The sequence below is a fragment of the Drosophila sulfurigaster genome, chromosome 3 (genome assembly GCF_023558435.1).
Source record: "Drosophila sulfurigaster albostrigata strain 15112-1811.04 chromosome 3, ASM2355843v2, whole genome shotgun sequence".
In the NCBI taxonomy this organism is placed as follows: Eukaryota; Metazoa; Arthropoda; class Insecta; order Diptera; family Drosophilidae; genus Drosophila; species Drosophila sulfurigaster.
Genome location: NC_084883.1, coordinates 40985378 through 41003088, shown reverse-complemented (window position 1 = coordinate 41003088; position 17711 = coordinate 40985378). Strand labels below are relative to the sequence as shown.

The 17711-nt window shown below is 36.9% G+C and overlaps 2 protein-coding genes across 3 annotated transcripts in view; both read right to left on the bottom strand.

Annotated features, from left to right (window-relative positions):
• LOC133841313 (uncharacterized) overlaps positions 1-7530 on the bottom strand; it is a 53137-nt gene extending 45607 nt beyond the window's left edge. For both annotated transcript variants that reach the window (XM_062273701.1, XM_062273702.1), the window contains exon 1: positions 7147-7530. In XM_062273701.1, coding sequence (XP_062129685.1) covers positions 7147-7167 — 21 coding nt within the window. In that variant the 5' untranslated portion in view covers positions 7168-7530. The remainder of the gene's footprint in view (positions 1-7146) is intronic.
• A 212-nt stretch (positions 7531-7742) lies between these two features.
• LOC133841322 (uncharacterized) lies at positions 7743-10079 on the bottom strand. Its single transcript, XM_062273717.1, has 3 exons — positions 9455-10079; positions 8743-9393; positions 7743-8682 (listed from the first exon to the last, which is right to left on the bottom strand). Exons 1-3 carry the CDS (start codon positions 10028-10030, stop codon positions 7846-7848), a joined length of 2064 nt encoding a protein of 687 aa, XP_062129701.1. The 5' UTR covers positions 10031-10079; the 3' UTR covers positions 7743-7845.
• Between the last annotated feature and the right edge of the window lie 7632 nt (positions 10080-17711).

The window sequence follows — 17711 nt, the reverse complement described above, 5'->3', positions numbered from 1 at the left end:
TCAGTATATTTTCAATGAAAGTATTCTCAACTTTTTTTACCCATTTTAAGAATAACACAATAGAAATTTAAGTCAGCCACAGAAATTACAATCACAACCTGTTTCGATATTCGACAATTTGCAGAGTATTTCTAGTATATGTTTTTCCCCCTTTAGCCGACAGCTTTATTTCAATTACGCAAGCCTCAAAATTTGCCAATTTATTTTCGCACAGCCTATTTGCCAAAAAGTATGCAATTTGTAAAATTATTAGGCCAAAAATTCAGCAAATTACACAAATGCGGCGTGAGAGCGAAATAAATAGCAAATGAATATGTGCAGCAAATATTGAGCTAATAACAAAATAAATGTGTTTAGTGTGCGTGTGAAATATTTAGCATTTTGCAAACGAAATTTGTAAAAACAAAATAAATTGAAGCTGTGAACCAAACAATGACTTTTGATTTTCAGTATGTGCTTTATAATTATGCATATTGTGTGTGTGTGTGGCATTAAATATAGAAATTCTTTTGCAGTGCAAGTGTTGATAATTCAACTGATATTTAACATATGCGCTTTTAAGCATAGTATAAAGCTACTCTTTGCTTTATCTCTTTTCCCCGCTCTCTCTTTCGCTCTCTTGTGTCTCGTTATGACTCCTTTCTGAGTAGCTACGTGTGCAGAAGCTTGGAAAATCCGTGTGCAATGCCAGTTGCAAGCCAGTGATTGCATGCAACGGCAACGGCAGCGAAAGCGGCAGCGACAGCCACTGAGTTCTATGTGAGTGCAACATGGCGTATGATTAATGAAAATTGCGCATACACACAGGCACACATATGTACACATTGCACTGCTCGAGTGCTCGAAGCACTGAAACAAGTCAACAGAGCAATGAAGGAAGAGAACTGCGAGAAAACTGATAAAATAGCAAAGCCAAACATTTCACAACTATGCAGAATCGATTAACGGCAAAAGTTGATTGAATTTGCCACAAAAAGGAGACAATGCAATCGCAGTAGCAATAGCGCCAATAGCAACAACAGAAACAGAAGCCGAAGCAGCAGCAGCAGCAGCAAAACAACAAACAACAAGAGAGAGGAACAAGGAACAATAACAATACGCCAATTTCCTTTTGGCTTTTTGTGCAAAAGGGAAATAAGCAATTTCAGCAAATAAATCGTAAAAAGTAAAAGTAATAAAATCAAGAAGATGAGAAAACACTCACACTCACACCCACACACACACACGCGCACATAAAGTACACTCATACACGCATTTGGCTTTTCGCAATATGATGGTAAGAACAAAAGCAGAAGAACGTCTCGCATTTTGGGGAAGGGCAGAGAAAAAGGAAAAAAAAACACGCCCGAAAAGCTTCATTCAACAAGCCAATATTTTATTGCCCTTGCCGAACTGCTTTTTAATATACGAATTTCGACCATAAATCGAAACGTATGAATATTTACATGCATTAAGATTAAAGTGGGGAAATGTAAAGCCCCCCAAAAAAGCAGTCTTCCGTTGTTCTACTCGATGCTATCATTGAACTAAGAGATTGGATTAAATGAGTAATCAAACCTACATTTTATATTCGTGTATTGTTGCAATCTTATTTCGAATCTCACACATTTTAGACAGCTTACGAATGCCATCGAAAGCTCAGCTGGATTAACTTAAAACCAGCCAAAATGGTGAAAATCGAAAAATGAATTTCACAGCTGATTAAGTTCAATTGCATCTGACTTAAGCTCTTCTTTTTGAAGATAAAAAAATGTAACTTGATTTGTATCTAAAGAATTTGTACTACAAATGCTTTAATAGATATTGAACTTATCATTTTAATGTAATAAATATAATAATTTTAATTGTTTTATATTCCTTTTGATGTTTTTTATATCTCCCTGATATAAAACAGTAATGATTAAGATTAATAGTATTTTTTTCATATTTTTACAAGAATTTAAAATAAGAGTTTTTCTTAAATTCGTAATAAAAATTATTTATTTTTTGAATATGATCAGTTAATTTAATAAAGATTAAAAAGAACTCTACTATTATAAAAATTGGAAATCAAAGTTCATCGTTGGAAAAAATAATATGTGCTAAATAAGCTTTTCTTTTAGCTTCTTTTATAACTATTATTTATATTTTTATAATAAATATAATAGATATATATACATATATACTCGATAATTGGCCTTTAAAAAAAGTATACACTATAGAAACTATACAAATATATTTTATGTACAAATCAATTACAAAGTCAAGCTTGTAAGCATAGTTCTGGCAGCCTTTTGAAAGAGTATGACAAATGCAGTAGAGTCAGAAACAGACACACAAACTGAAGAGAAGACACAACAGGAACAGAAGCCGAAAAACTGTAACAGAGATAACAGTTAATGGCTGCACATTGCAAACTCGAGACAGTGGCAACAAAGTGCGGCACAAGCGAACAAACTAAGAAGAAAACTGAGTAATCAAGTTATTAACACTGAGAAGAAAGAGACTGAAGGCCAAACTTAAGAACGATATATAGTAGAATTATTTCTATCATGTTAAGCAATGGATTGTTTTGTCATAGCAGTTGAAGGAATTGAACATTTGAAATAATTCCACAAAGTTGCTGAAACCAATTTTCGTATCTTTCTTTTTGCAATAAAAATACATTTGCAAATTGAGAGAGACGAAAGTCATTTAAAGTCAGGCAGCTCAAACACACAACCCCCATGAATGCCACAAAGAATCTCACAGCAATCTGTGGGCAACAAAAAACCCCCTCAGCTTTAACCACACACACACAGACACACACACACAGAGAGAGACAGCCACACACATAAAGAAAACTGCGGCAATGTTGAATATATAGTTTCGACCATACGAAGGAAATGAGCAAGACATTGAGTCACCTCGTGGAGGCGCTGTATCATTGGGATGTGAGTGGGTGAAAGATTGCAAGTGGGAATGGGCAAAAGCAATCAAAATACACACACACACACACACACCGACTGACTGACTCTGGCAGTCATATATATATAAAGAAAGAGAGACAAAGACAAAGATAAACAGAGGCAGACAAACAAAATATTGGCTTTGCTAGCCGCAGAAAGGGGCAGAAGCAGCACCAGAAAGCAGAGCAAAAAGAATTGCTGCTGGAGCAGGAGCAGGTGTCTCTATGTGAATGTATGTATGTGTGTGTGTGCTTGATGGCGTTTTATGAGCGCTCAAATGTATGCAACAATAAATTAAATCAAAACAGTTAAATTTGACCTTGGCCACGGCAGAGGCGCCGCCAAAACGATAGTCAAGAAGCTCAAATGACACCCAAATTGGAGCCCTCCGCTCTCTGGCGGTCACTTCACATTAGTTACATAGAAATATATATATAATATATGCATGGAAGCGGGCCATGAACCTTGACTTAAACGTATGTGAATGTGTTTGTTTGGCAATGCCCAGGGGCAACGTTTTTGCATTGCGCATTGTGCGCCCCTTATCTCGCTCTCTAGCCTCATCTTTATGCTGCTGATGATGCTGCTGTTGCTGTTGCTGCTGCTACTGTTGTGCATGTGCATCGGGGCAAATAAGCATAACGAAGCAAAGTCATATAACAGGGCATTATCCTTGGGGATGCAGCTGCTGAGCTGTTGTCGCACACCACACACTCACACACACACACACAGACGGTGACTCGACTCCACAACGGAAGCACTTTATTATGCCGCCAAATTGAAATAATATGCATATAAACATGAACAGTTCCACAACAAACAACAACAACACAAGAACCAAGAAGAACGACAGTCACACGGCAAAACAATTTAGCGCAGGATGCAGTGCGTCCATTGTATGTTACACGGAGGTCACGCCGTTGCCCCCGTTGCGTTTGTTTGCCACGTGTTTTCCTTCGCCTTGTTTGACTTTTGTTTTTTGCAAACAGCATGAAATGAGCCCCGGCAGCAATAGCAACAGCAACAGCAGGCAGCAGGCAGCAGGCACAAGGCAGGCAGGCAGGCAGCATCATTAACATTATGTAAGCAACAACCGGCGACAGTGACAGCAGCCAGCAGCTAGCAGCCGAGCGAAACAACAACTAAACAACCAGGTTTCTAGCAGGAACCGACCCACAAAAAAGGGAGAGAGCACCCCAGCACCTACATTCATACTCGCAGTTAGTTGCAGAGGTGAGTGTAGAGGTGTGTGCAGAGGTGAGTGTAGAGGTGAGTGTGTAGCTAAGTGTATAGGTGTGTGTGTGTGGCTGTGGATCCTCTGAAGTTGTAATTTATGCTCGGGCAAAATGCTGCACAAAACAGCAAAAAAACAAGTAAGACAGCTATAGTCGAGTTTGTTCGACTTTGAGATACCCGCTATCTATTTTGAATAAAAGCAAAACAATGTGGTATTAGTATTATTAAAATATACTGAAACAATACTGAGATATGCCGAAACCTATGTTTGGTATATCGATATATGTACATACATAATACTGCATTCGAAAAAAAACGTAAATCTATATTTGGTATATCAATATACTACTGCACTCAAAAATATAATAAAATATACCGAAACCAATATTTGGTATATTAATATACTACTGCATTCAAAAATACAAAATATACTGAAATATACCTAAACCTATTACTGCATTTATAAAATATAAAATCTACTGAAATGGTATATCGATATACTACATTAAAATATACAAAGTATACTGAAATAAACATAACCCTATATTTGGTATATTAATATGCTACTACATTCAAAAATACATAATAGACTGATATATACCTAAACCTATATTTGGTATATAGATATACTACTGCATTAAAAAGTATCTAATATACCAGATTGTAGCCAGCACAATGTTATAATACCCGTTTCTACCCTATGAGTAGCAAGTATAAAAACAGAAAACAAAAAAACAGGAAACCTTTCACGTAACAGTAACAGCGACAGCTAAGCGTATGTATCTGCATTAGTGTGTGTACATGTGCACAGCTAGTTAGCCTATGCAGAAATATACAAATCAGCTGTGCCTTATGCCTATACATAATACATTATGCGCATCAATCATTATAAAGCCAAAATTAACTCATTTCCATAATTAAATAGCATAGCTGAAAGATAAGATGCATCACAATGCGTTAATCTTGCAAATGTAAATAAACAAACGGAGCGAAAATAAATAAAGCAAGCTTAATGAAATATTCCCACAAATTAAACAGCTTAAATAATTTCCTTTTGGTTGCAATGATAAAAGCGCATTCATTGTTTGCAAAAAACAATGCAGCGCATTATATTGAATGCCCTTGGTAATTGTATCTTTAAACAACAATCGAGTTTTTTAGCTCCTATATAATATAAAAGCTCTTAGTTCTCTTAATAATCAAGATTAATATTCTATTCTATCCTTTTCATAAATTTACAATGTTTTCAATTTATTTAAAAATGCAAACTTTACTTTATTGAGTTGTCTTAGGCAAATTTAATAGAATTTCCCATTAAAATTTATAGACGAAACTAAAAGATGACAAAGTTAGATTAAATGTCTAATGAATTTATGACTGTGAACTAAAAGCAAAAAATAAAGCGTTCTTAGTTGCATATTTGTCCAGCACAAAGAACACAAAAAATGATGACATTATTTTTTAGTAAGATTTGAATAAAATGCAAATTGAAGCACATTTTGACAATTATATCTTCTTGTCTTGCACGCTTCCAAATAAGAATTCTTGTCTCTTTTTTTTTTTTTATTCTGCGACCAAACCGAGCTGAAAACATATTAAGCACAAGGACAATAAATGCTTATACGCTGAGAGGGGCCATAAACGCTTCAGAATGTTTTTCTTTTCGCACAACTTTAAGCTTGGCTAAAAAGTTGCCATCATTTTCGCTCCTCTCGTTAGCTCACAGCATACACATGATATCTTTGCCATATATACGTAGATATAGCATATATATGTATACTATACGTATACAGCAGTCACCTGGCAACGGAACGCAGCGCAAAAGTTTTGACCAAACTGCATCAACGAACTTCTTATAAAGTCTATAAAACGTAATGACTTGCGCTACATGCGCGCCCTGAAATATGCAACAAAACTTTTTTGTGACTTTGACAACGACAACGACGACGTCGACGTCAACGTCGACGACGCGAAGCAAATTCGGAAATGCCGCAGTCAGAGTGAGTGCGAGAGAGAAAGAGAGTGTAGTTTTGCCCGCCACGTTGAGTATTGCAGACATGACGCATAATTTGCATAAAATTAAGATACAATTAGAATGAAGTTGCTTGCGGCTTATTTACAGTTTTGTCTATTCAAATAAATTTAAATGAGCTGCACTTCAATTGTGTGATGACTGCACTTGAAAACTGCAAAAATAAAAAATAAAGTTTCGAGCGTGGCTTTTGCAACAAAATGTCAAAATCTCAGACAGACAAACACATGGCATGCCAAACACACACACGCACACACAGTCACACCAACACGGTTGAGTTGAGTGATATGCAAACGAAATTTTGCATGCAACGTCGCGTCGCAGTTTCATGTGTGTGTGTGTGTGTGTGAGTGAATTTCAATCCGCCGACAAAATGGCAGCTATTTATTTGTGTCGCTAGAGCTGAAACTGTGACTGCGATTGCGATTGTGACTGCTACCGTGACTGTGACTGAGTTCGTGGGTCTGGTTCGAGGTCTGGCACTTGTCATGCTGATGTACAGATTAGAAATTAATCGAATTTTACTGTCAAATCGAAGCAATATCAGCCTAACAGGAAGTGCCAGCGACGTCTCGTTTGCCGTTTGCCGTTGGCATGGCAATGCAAAACAGTCAGGCACATGCCAATACACACACACACACAGACACACGCACACATAAACAGTGAGGAGTGAGAGCGAGAGAGAGAGAGAGCGAGCGCATAAGAAATATATGGCTACACCTACGCACACACTGACAGACTAGAGACAGACAGCCGCCTGGTAGACACTGACACTGAATGTTACGCAGCACAGTTGTCGGCGATATGTCTCGATAAAAATACCGTAACATTGGCTTAATGCCTGATAAGCTTTGCCCAAAAATTACATAAATTTGCAAAAGCAGCGTTCATTCGTTCGTTCTCGCTGCCGCCTCTTTATTTATTATTTTGTATAAGCGCCGTTTCTCTCACCTGTTCCACAATTGTCGACATTTTGCCTACACTTGCTTAATTATATATTGCTGCTCGTTTAGCTTTTCTTTTTTTATTCTGCTTTTTGTGGTGTTTTCGCGTTACCACTGTGCACCACCCAACGTCCGTTTTGTTGTTGTTGCTGCTCCTGCTGCTACGCGATTAAATACACTATTATATTGCACGGCACATTTTGATTTGTTTGTTTGTTGTTGTTTGTTATTACACGTAGAATTCTGTGATTTTTTTCTTTTGCACTGCGCTGTGTAGTTTATCTAAATAACACTTGGGCAAAATATATGCGTACTTTTTGTCGCGACGGTAAGCATTTATTTGCTGCTTCTGCTGCTGGCGACGGGGTTGTGCTGCTAAAATCAACTAAAAGTATATTTTTGTTAGCAGCAGGATATTATCCTGTCAAACTGTTTGGCTGTTAACACATTAAGTTTAGTGCTGTTAACTGGTGGAGTTAATTGCTCCTCCGCTTTGCTCTTCGCTGCGTTGCGTTTGCTCAGTTTGCGTTTACGTTGCGCATTTCGCGTTACGTTACGTAGCCCTTGAGTAAACGTATTCAAATTCAAATAATTTGCAATTCGTTAAATGTAAATTAAATTATAATTACTCAAATTCGATAGAGTACATAACTAAAATAACAAAAGCAATTTAATTTCAACCTTAAATCTGATCATATCCTAATAATTAATTATCACTTTCGGCTGCGCTTCCACTGGCAACAGAAGCTAGGCTTGAATCCGAAACTGAAGCATTATCATCACCCAGGAACTCCGTTAGATAGTTTAGCCACTCCGTCACATCAATATATCGCGTTACCTCCAGAAGCACTCGACGCAGATAACGCATCTGACGAATGTCACCACCAAAGAGTCCTGCCATGCGGAGTGTACTAATTCTGGCCACCGGTAAATTGACTTTGGGTTTCGCCACAATCACTTTGGAATTGATGCGCTGCTTCCACGTGTGGGCCTCCTTTTGCATCTCGTCGAGCATGAATATTTTGCCCACCTCGCCTGTGACCACGCCCACAGGTGTGGCCAATGGACTTGAGGTTCGCGTTTGCAGCCGTTTAACTGGTTCTTTGGTTTTCATATATTTCCAAAATGGTTGCAAATTCAACCACAAACAATAATCCTGCAGCGCATTAAGCATGATTTTTAGATAATCCTCTCGTGACAGTTGTTCATCGTCATCCGGTTCGATTGCGCTGCGCGCTTTATACTTTAACCATTGTTTTGACTTGAATTCCTCGCAAATTTTCTCGGGTCCAAATGGCGCCTTCGAACAGTAAAACAATTGTAGAAAATGATTGGTAAACTCATAGCGCACATATGACTGTGTGAACTGTGGAATGGTCTTGATGTAGGTGCTAATGTGTTTGGGATTTTCCATTTTGAAGATCTTAAAAAACTCGGCAATTAGGCGACTTGTCTGTGGCCCCAAACTGGGATATATTAATGAATTCTCCACATACTGCAGCTCTGCAGTGTTGCTTGCCTCCATCAGCAGCGATACGAAGCGCTGAAAGTAAATAGTTTTAGTATTTGCAATTCAGTATGAATGAACTATCACTTCACTTACCTCTAGTATAGCTAAACGATCTGTGTGAAGCGACTTGGCCACAGCACGACTATATAAAAGAAGCAGTTGACGCGTAATCTTTGTCAAGCGCATTTCTGGCGTCATACCGAACACAATTAGAGCAAATGGCTTGAGTTCGTCTTGGAATATTTCCGGCTCTGCTTGCTGCATACGATTGTGATCCATCCAAGACATAAATTGACGCTCCAGCACCCAACAGATCATGTCTAAGGCATCAAAGATGCGTGCCAGACGCACTGATGGTGCCATCTGCTTAAAGTCATCTAACCACAGCTTGGAGCCCTGCCAATCGTAATCCTGCACATGACGCATGAGAAATGAATCCTGTGACAAATTAGCGTACTCCTCATCATCTATGTTTCTATTCGATTCCTCATAGAACTTGGTAAGCTCTTTCAGTTCGGTTTCACTGCATTTATCGAGACATTCCGCGAGCAGATCGAGCAGCAACTGCAACTTTTGTGGTGTGCCTGGCTCTGGTGGATGACTGACGCCAAGGAAATCCAAGTAATAGGGACGCAATGCTGTCCAGCAGGGTGGAAATGTGTCCACTAGCAGATAATAGATGCGTATGACATTATTGTATCTGCTGCGCAAGTCTTCAACTGCCAGCGTTTTGGAAGAGAGTATCTGCAAGGCAAGTCAACTATTAGTAGCATATCTTACATTATATTTTAACAATTCCACAAACCATAAGCATAGAGAAAAGCCAATCAAAGACCGCCTCATCGGGAAAGACGCACTGCAGCGCCATTGCCTCCTGCATGTCCAGAAAGGTGTCGTAATGCTTGTTATAGAGATTATTGCGCAGCTCCTGGGCAATGCTAATCTCTGGAGCATTGGGCAGCATGGCACAGCGATGTTTGCTAACACACAAGCTAGTATTGTGTAAACATTTTGGAACGCGAGCAGCCGGCAAACGTTGTTCGCTATTCATGTATAAATTCGAGATTATAACACGGAAATTCCATTTCAGACTCTGTTTGGATTTGTTGTCAGCCACCGGGCGTTGATGAGGCGCCACAACTGTAGTCACATCGTCGTCAACATTGGAAGGGTTCTCCTGTTTGGCAATAATTTCCGTAGTTGATTTACTCATTTCACAATCGGCGTCACTTGACGTGTTGAGCTTTGTTATTTCCTCTGTCGTTTCGTTTGAATCGATTTCCATTTGATTTACAGCCGCATTAGTGCTATGTTTTTCAGTTTTAACTTCTTCCGATTTTTTATCTTTCGTTGATTCATTTTTTAACTCTGGCGACGACATATTTTCGAAATAAACAAATTGTTTTGCGACTTTTATGCCGGGTCGAAATAAACAAAGTGACCGCAATTGAAATTGCTAACATGCCGCAAAAGCGCTAATAGTATTTCAAGGCAACACATATGGTCACACAGCTGTCGACTAGCGATTCATTTTATAACGATAGCAACTTATCGATAAATTTGCGCGCGCAATTGAATCTCAGTCTGCTGTCAACAATTGCACAACTTGTTTGCCATCATTTGGCAGTATAAAAGGAAATAAATAAAAATAAAATAAAAAAACCCATAAATGCTTACCAACCACCTGCTGACTATCAGTGCCACTAAATGCATGCATACATTACAAGTAAAATACACTAAAGACAATGTTTTTGCATCTTTTTTTTTTTGCTGTCGCTGAGCAAGTCGGGTCACATACTACTCGCAACCGTAAGGCACGACTAGCTCGTGCTCTTGGCTAAAAACACCAAATTTAGAATTTAAATATAGCAATTAGGCTGATTTATGCAGCCCGTCTGCATGTAACATTAATTGCAACTAACAACAAGTGCTCCAATGACCATTGAAGCCTGAGAATTGTGGCGCCGCAGACAGTATGTAAATTTTTGGGTATTGGGAAAAAAAATTCGCAAAGTCGAGCATGTGAAAAATGAAAACTGCATTTTCAGACAGTATCAATACAGTTAACAGTTGGAGTTTATGCAATTAGCAATGCCTTTTGGCTGACTCCAATTGGTATTTAAAAACAGTTGTGCCCAAAAATAAAAATCGAAACAGCCCCCGCAGTCTTTATTAGCCCAAATATGTTTGTTGATAGCGTTAAGTAATGAATTGCCTTAAATGTCAATTAACCATGGCTTTTGGCGCAGTTTAATCAACGGCAATTATTGGTTCTTCGTACACATATAAGTAAACTTGTTAATTATTGGCTCTTTTTAACGATTGCATTGGCAATACAAACACATAATAATTTAATTGATTGTAAATCGTTTTTATATTATATCTCTGTGAGTCGGGAGGCGCTGACTGTGAGATCTAGCCTCTCTCTGTTTTATGCCAGCAAATGCAATTTGCATGTAAATGTGACCTCAATCTTTTTGGTTAATTAAGTTATTGAACATTGAAATTGATTGGCGTGGGGGGATAATAAATGCGGGGTTGGGTCTTTAAAAGGCTGCAGTGGCTGCTACGCATGTTCGAGGGTGCAGCGTATTCAGATTCTTAGATAATTGAAGACATTTCTGGGGCAAAGTCAACAGTTGGTGGCAGTCAATAAATTTTTCGAAAGTAGATGATATCTTTTTATTTTTATTTAGTTTTTAAAGTGGTTGGTAGGGAGTAATGCTTGGATATACGACTGGTAAATACTCTTTAAAATTTAGTAAAATATTTAGTCTTGTAATAAAAATAGAACAGGAAAAAGTGGTATTTAATTTTTGATTGTTTCTAAAATATTTTATTTTCACATATTATTTATATTCTTCAAATATTCTTCAAATAATTCAATTAGTTATATTCTTTAATAATCTTCACTTCATAACAAGATTAGTTGAATATTAATTTAATTTATTAATATTTTTTTTAATTTTGCTTACATGTATTTATTTTTTTGTATTGCAATGTAACTACGGTAAATATTATTACTTTTCGATGAATTGTATTATTTAGCCCCAATATTAACAGCACATAAATAATATATAATGAAACAAAAATAAAATCTATTTTTAAGCTACTTTTTGATTTTCTTTATAAACTGCTTTTCATTCATCGCTTCTGCAATCTTGCAATCTTCGGTCAATTGTTCGTCCAGCTTATACAACAAGTTGTGCTGTGCTTTTGCCTTTGATGATTGGCAATTAAAATTGCATTTGCTGCCTACATTATCAGATTGTCTACGTGCACGCTGCACTGACCCATATATGCATCGATCTTTGTGCTCTACACCCGGTTGTAGTTGCTGCTGCTGCTGTTGCTGTTGCTGTCTGGCTTATAGTATATGTTGTATGTTGGTCACTAGTGTGATTGCCAGATAGCCTGTGGCTGGCTGTCTGGGTTGTCTGCTTGTCTGGTTTTCTGGCACTTGGCAAATGGCTACCGGTTCGCATGGTTCGCAGTTAGTTAGTTGGCAGTTTGCTCTAATTTTTTCTTTCGTTTTGGCGTCTTCAGGCAGCAGTAGCAACGCGAGCAAGTTCGTTGTTCAAGTCATTCGTTTTTTTTTTGCGCCCAGCATGCGCAAATTAGTCAAAATAGTTACAATTATATAAAAATCAAGTTATGTATACATATATAAGGTACATAAGCTGTGATAAGTGGGCGTTGCATGTTTGCCTTTCACTTTGGCCAGCTGGCAGGATATAGAGCAAGCAGCAAACATTCGAGCTGATGCCTATAAATAAAACTATGATTATACAATGGTGAATGAAAATAATATATGTAAAAAGTCTAGTTGTCTTTTAACACGTAATTAGCCGAGCGAACTGGGCAAACAACTGCAAACAATGTTGCTGCTGCTGTCAGTTCAATTGAGACATTATTCAATTTGTGACAATCGCGAGAAAATTCATTCGGCAACGAAACAGCGAAATAGCGAAACAGCAAGACCCGAAATCGAAACAATTAAAGGCATTTTGGCGATTTCCCAAAGCGATGTTCTAATTTTGGCAAACAACTGCAACAACAACAGTTACCACAACAACAACAACAACAACTTGCCGCAAGCTCAACGTTTAATGAGCACCAAAATTGTAAATTTAATTTATATCGTTTGCTGCACTTTTTGTCAGACGACAAATTTCGTAATTTTTTTTCATTTGGTGGCAATTCTCGATGTTGTTGTTGTTGTTGTTTTTACCTCGTGTAAACTGTGCCGACTCCACTGGACGCGATTGCATGTCAAAGGGGCATAAAACACAAATGCCGACACACAGAATGAAAACAACGTCGCTTTGGCCAAAGATCTGTTCCATTTTGCTACGATTTTGCGATTCGCTTTGCTTTTGCTTTTAATTGGCACCTCGACACTTGGTGGCATGCCACACTTTGGGGCAGCTGTGTGTGTGTGTGTGCGAGTGTAGGTGCACTTGCATTGCGTCAATTTATGTGCCACGCATTTTATGCTTTGTCAAATACTCGCATTTGTTTTCGCACATTGTTACACAGTTGAATGCAACGCTCATGCCCCATGACAGACACCAAAGCGGTGGCTACAACTTATCCAACTCATTCTCGGTCACGCAATGCCATGCAACATGAGTTACGCATGTTGCAGCAACCACGGCACAGAGATCGAGAACCGATACACATTAGTTATGCTTAGACCAGCATGATTTATACCTCAAATTGTGTATATAATACTTTGATTAATAGCTCCCGAGGTGGCAAATCATAATTTTAAATCGAAAGTTTTAAGCAAACTTGTTGCTCCACTGATCTACTAAAAAACCATAATAAATAATAAATTGATATCTTGGCTAGTTAGCAAACTAGTCAACAGATAACTACATTAAATTGAAAGGAAATACTTCAAGTTCAAAAAGAAATAGTTAGTATTCAGGTTTGTCTACTACTTTTAAATATTTTAGTGAAATAAATTTGCTTTCAAATAAAAAATTATTGACAACTAGAGGTTCAGGAAATTGAACAAAAATTTATACGCATATGATAACATAAATAATATCTGCCAGCCGAAAGTCCAGGAATATTTTTTATAATTATAATTATATAACATAATGAACAATGAATGATAGGCAGCCAAAAATTCAGGCAAAATATAAGCAAAGATATTTTGACATTATTCGTAAGATATAAAATATTTGTTTGTTTACTCTATGACAACCTGTTGACAAGTTGCTGCTGCTCAGCTATTAATAATCTTCACAGTATGAGTAAAACAACAGGCGATGATGACTTGTCTTTATTTCACAAAATACATTTCTTTTGAAACCAGAAAAAAATTTGCAATAAGTTAATATGTTAGGAAAATCATCATAAAATAAAAACCTATTTTAATTTAATTGAATTCGAATTGTTGCCACACTCTCTGAATAAATAATTATGGAAAAACGAAATAACTGTTACCATTAATATATAAATTCAATGGTTTTTTGCATCACTATTTTAAATAACATTTTAACTCCAAACTCTCAGATGCAAACCTTAATCTTAGAATAATAATCAATAATCAATAGCGGTTTTTTTCATAGTCTAATTATAATGTCTAAATGCTTACTATTAAGCAACTAAATAAGCAAATTTGCATGCTACAATACATCATTTATTTATATTAATACTTGCTTATGTTGTATATTTAAATATTTTTTAAAGCCAATATTAATTCTTAGTATATCACACTTACCATTAAGCAAATACTTACACAATAAAGAATGCATGTAAAATATTATATTCAGTTACTGAAGTTCTACAAATTTTAACTTTAAAAAACACATTTAAATAGTTATATTAATTCTTAGTATAGCAAATCATTATACATCTTTTTATTATTTAAAAAGGTTAGATATAATTAAAATGAACACTGACGTATTTCTAAAGGACTAGCGGCCAAAGTTAGTAGTATGTATATAATATAATAATTATATACAATAATATTCTATTACTAAAATTCAACTCAATTTAAGCTATCAAAAAACCTATTTAAAAAGCAATATTAATACTTTGCTTATCATTAAACATAAATATGTTAGTTACTTAATATGGCAAGCAATAACAACACAATTTTCTATAATTAAAATTCAACTAAATTTGGCTTTTAAAAAGCATATTTAATAGCAAAATTAATTCTTACTTATCATTAAGACAACAATTGCCTCATATTGCATGCAATAACAACACCATTTACTGTGATTAAAAGAAATGTGTTGGCTTAACTTTATCCAATAGAAAGAACACTCTGCACACTCGCCACACATAACAAGCGGTTAATGAAACCGCTTTTACCTGCATGCGCAATTCAATTTCATTTTCATTACGAGCCATTTGAGAGTGAGCCTTGTTGTGCGAGTGCGAGTGTGTGTGTGTGTGAAGCTGTTGCAATCGAAAGCTGACCAAACCATCGACGACGACGACGACAAATGAAAACAAAATCAAAAGCGAGACTAACCAGAGCAGAGCTGAAGCTGTTGACGGTTGGCTGTGTAACTATGTCTAGCTTTAAGAGTGAAAAGCCGCAAACTGAAGCTGGAACACAAAACTGGAACTGGAGGCGCCTCTCGAGCTGTTGAGACTACAACTGAGACTGCGACTGCGACTGGAACGCTGTGCTGCTTACATAATCGCAGATAGAAACAGAGCACATACAGAGAGTACATGCAATTTATCTCAAGAAAGAAATCTACAAAAAGCAGAAAAGCAGATCGTCCCCTTCCACACTTGCACTCAGCCGCCCCCTCAGAGTCAACTAGGCAACTATTTAGGCTTTGTTGTTGACTGTTTGTCTACAAAATGTTGGTCAGCAACATGATTTTTTGGCATGTGGCTTAGTTTTGCTTTTAATAGACTTTGATTGCTTCGTTGTCCCTCATTCCAGACAACAGCCGCAGCCACAGCAACAGCAACAGCAGACGGCGACAATGGCGACAACAAGAAATGCAATGACAACGATTGGCATTGCAACATGGATCAACATGAGCAACATCAGCAGCAACAACAGCAACAGCAACAACAATAATATGGCCATAGCAACGGCATAAGTCATAATGCAATGGCACATTTGGCGTTTAGAGTTGCATTGAGTTGCTTGGTTGCGTGCGCCGCTAAAGGGCAAAACGAAAGACTTAGGCAACGAACTGACTGACTGACAAACTATTGCGATTTATGCCTCACGCCTTGCGTCTTAATTACGCGTTCGGGATTGGCGTTAATAGCCAAATGCCCCAAAGCTCCCCGAAAAACTGCGAATTACAATTCACAATAAGCGATTCTTATGAAGCTTCCACTGTTGATGCTGTTGTTGTTGCTGCTGCCTTTTGCTGCCTTCTGCCGCATTTGTGTAATGGGTAATTAAGCGCCTCGAACGACCAACAACAAGTTTTCCCACGGCTGCTGCCCGGCTGCCAGGTTTGCCAGCAAACTCCGTCCATCTGTGTCTGTCTGGCTTGGGCTACTGTGCGCGCTTTGCGCTAAAGCCCAAAACAAACTGCCGCCAAGTACCAGAGGCCAATGATATATGCATTTTTCATGCCAAAACAACAGTCGTACTTGCCAGCAACAACAACTGCAACAACAACAATAACAGACACAACTACTTACTACAACAATGCGCCTTGCTTATAAATTAGAAGTAGTCAAAATAATAGCCATATTTCTTTGGCGGAACCCTCACCAAACAAAAAAAAAATCGAAAATATAAAAATGTTCACAAAAAAAAGGTCAAAGCTGCATCACAACAAAAATCGAGATATCGAAAAATTGCAGCTGCGTTTTTTTCGGCTATGTGTTGCTTTTGGCCAGGTTATCATGACGCCAGCTGTTCGATCTCCAAGCCAAGCATTATAAACATCGCCTCGAGCCGATTGCTAATCAGCTGAACGCACTTAAAGCGATTTTCATGTCTGCCTATTTTTTTCTTCTTCTGTTACTTTTTTCTCTTTACCTCTCCACAGAGCAATATTGATGAGATGCTGATGTTGTTGTTAGCTGGACAGGTGTGTTTGAAGCGCAGTTGCTGAGTTGGTCAATGAGGCTTCAATAAGCCAACCAAGTAATACACAAAATATCTTATGTTAATTAGTGGACGCTTTAAATGTGATTTATTGTGACAACTTTGAGCACTTACTTCACTATTTGGAAATAAATCGTTATTTACGGTCGAAGCATAACTACATAACTACAGCAAATGCATTACTATTATATCCAAAAGGTATTTAACATGTAGTTAACAATGGTAAAGTTAAAGATAAAATGCTCAGAAAATCAATCTATCCAGTTAACAGTTTTATTAGGTGTTAAATCTCATTGAATTTGAACTCAGAGTGTTAGTTAATTCAATTATACACATATATTTTATAAATATCTAAATTTAATAAACAAATCCAGGCTTTAAAATGTAATAATTGAAATGATTTGCCTAACAACATTTTGCTTATTTATTTTAACTACAAATATATATTACTTAATGAAATTATCTCAACATCATTTAAAAAAAATTGTCTTGTAAGCATCAGTTAATCAAAACTATTTGAACACTTCATTCCACTATAAATATTTTATTTAATCATCTAATCATGACTAATCTGACCTTCCATACAATAGTAATTCTTGTATAACTTCTAAAATTTTTATAGTCTCTGAGATCTAGGTGTTCATACGAACAAACTAAACTAAAAATAATTTGTTTACTCGCTTCGACAATTCGAATTTTATCTTTGGAATTTAAAAGTATTAGGTATTTGCCAATATTCAAAACAAATTTTATGCTACTTTAAATATTTTGAATTAATAATGTCCCAACATCTCTATTTTTATATATCGATGAAGCGCTTTTTGTCCAAGCTCGCACTCGACTGAATTTTGTAATAATTATTTCAAAGCAACCCCATAAAAATGAATTTATAACTGGAACATGGTTGAGCATCTTGTCTACGCTTTATTATCATTTGAAATCGTGCAAGCGTAATGCAATTTTTAGTTTAGACATAAAACATGCTTAAGTGCTTGTAAAGCCAAAG

Coding starts and splice junctions, on each gene's coding strand:
- LOC133841322 (XM_062273717.1), bottom strand. CDS start 10,030: ATGTCGTCGCCAGAGTTAAAAAATGAATCAACGAAAGATAAAAAATCG. Junction 9,394..9,454: donor GGCTTTTCTCTATGCTTATG/GTTTGTGGAATT, acceptor CTTGCCTTGCAG/ATACTCTCTTCCAAAACGCT. Junction 8,683..8,742: donor ATCGTTTAGCTATACTAGAG/GTAAGTGAAGTG, acceptor ATTTACTTTCAG/CGCTTCGTATCGCTGCTGAT.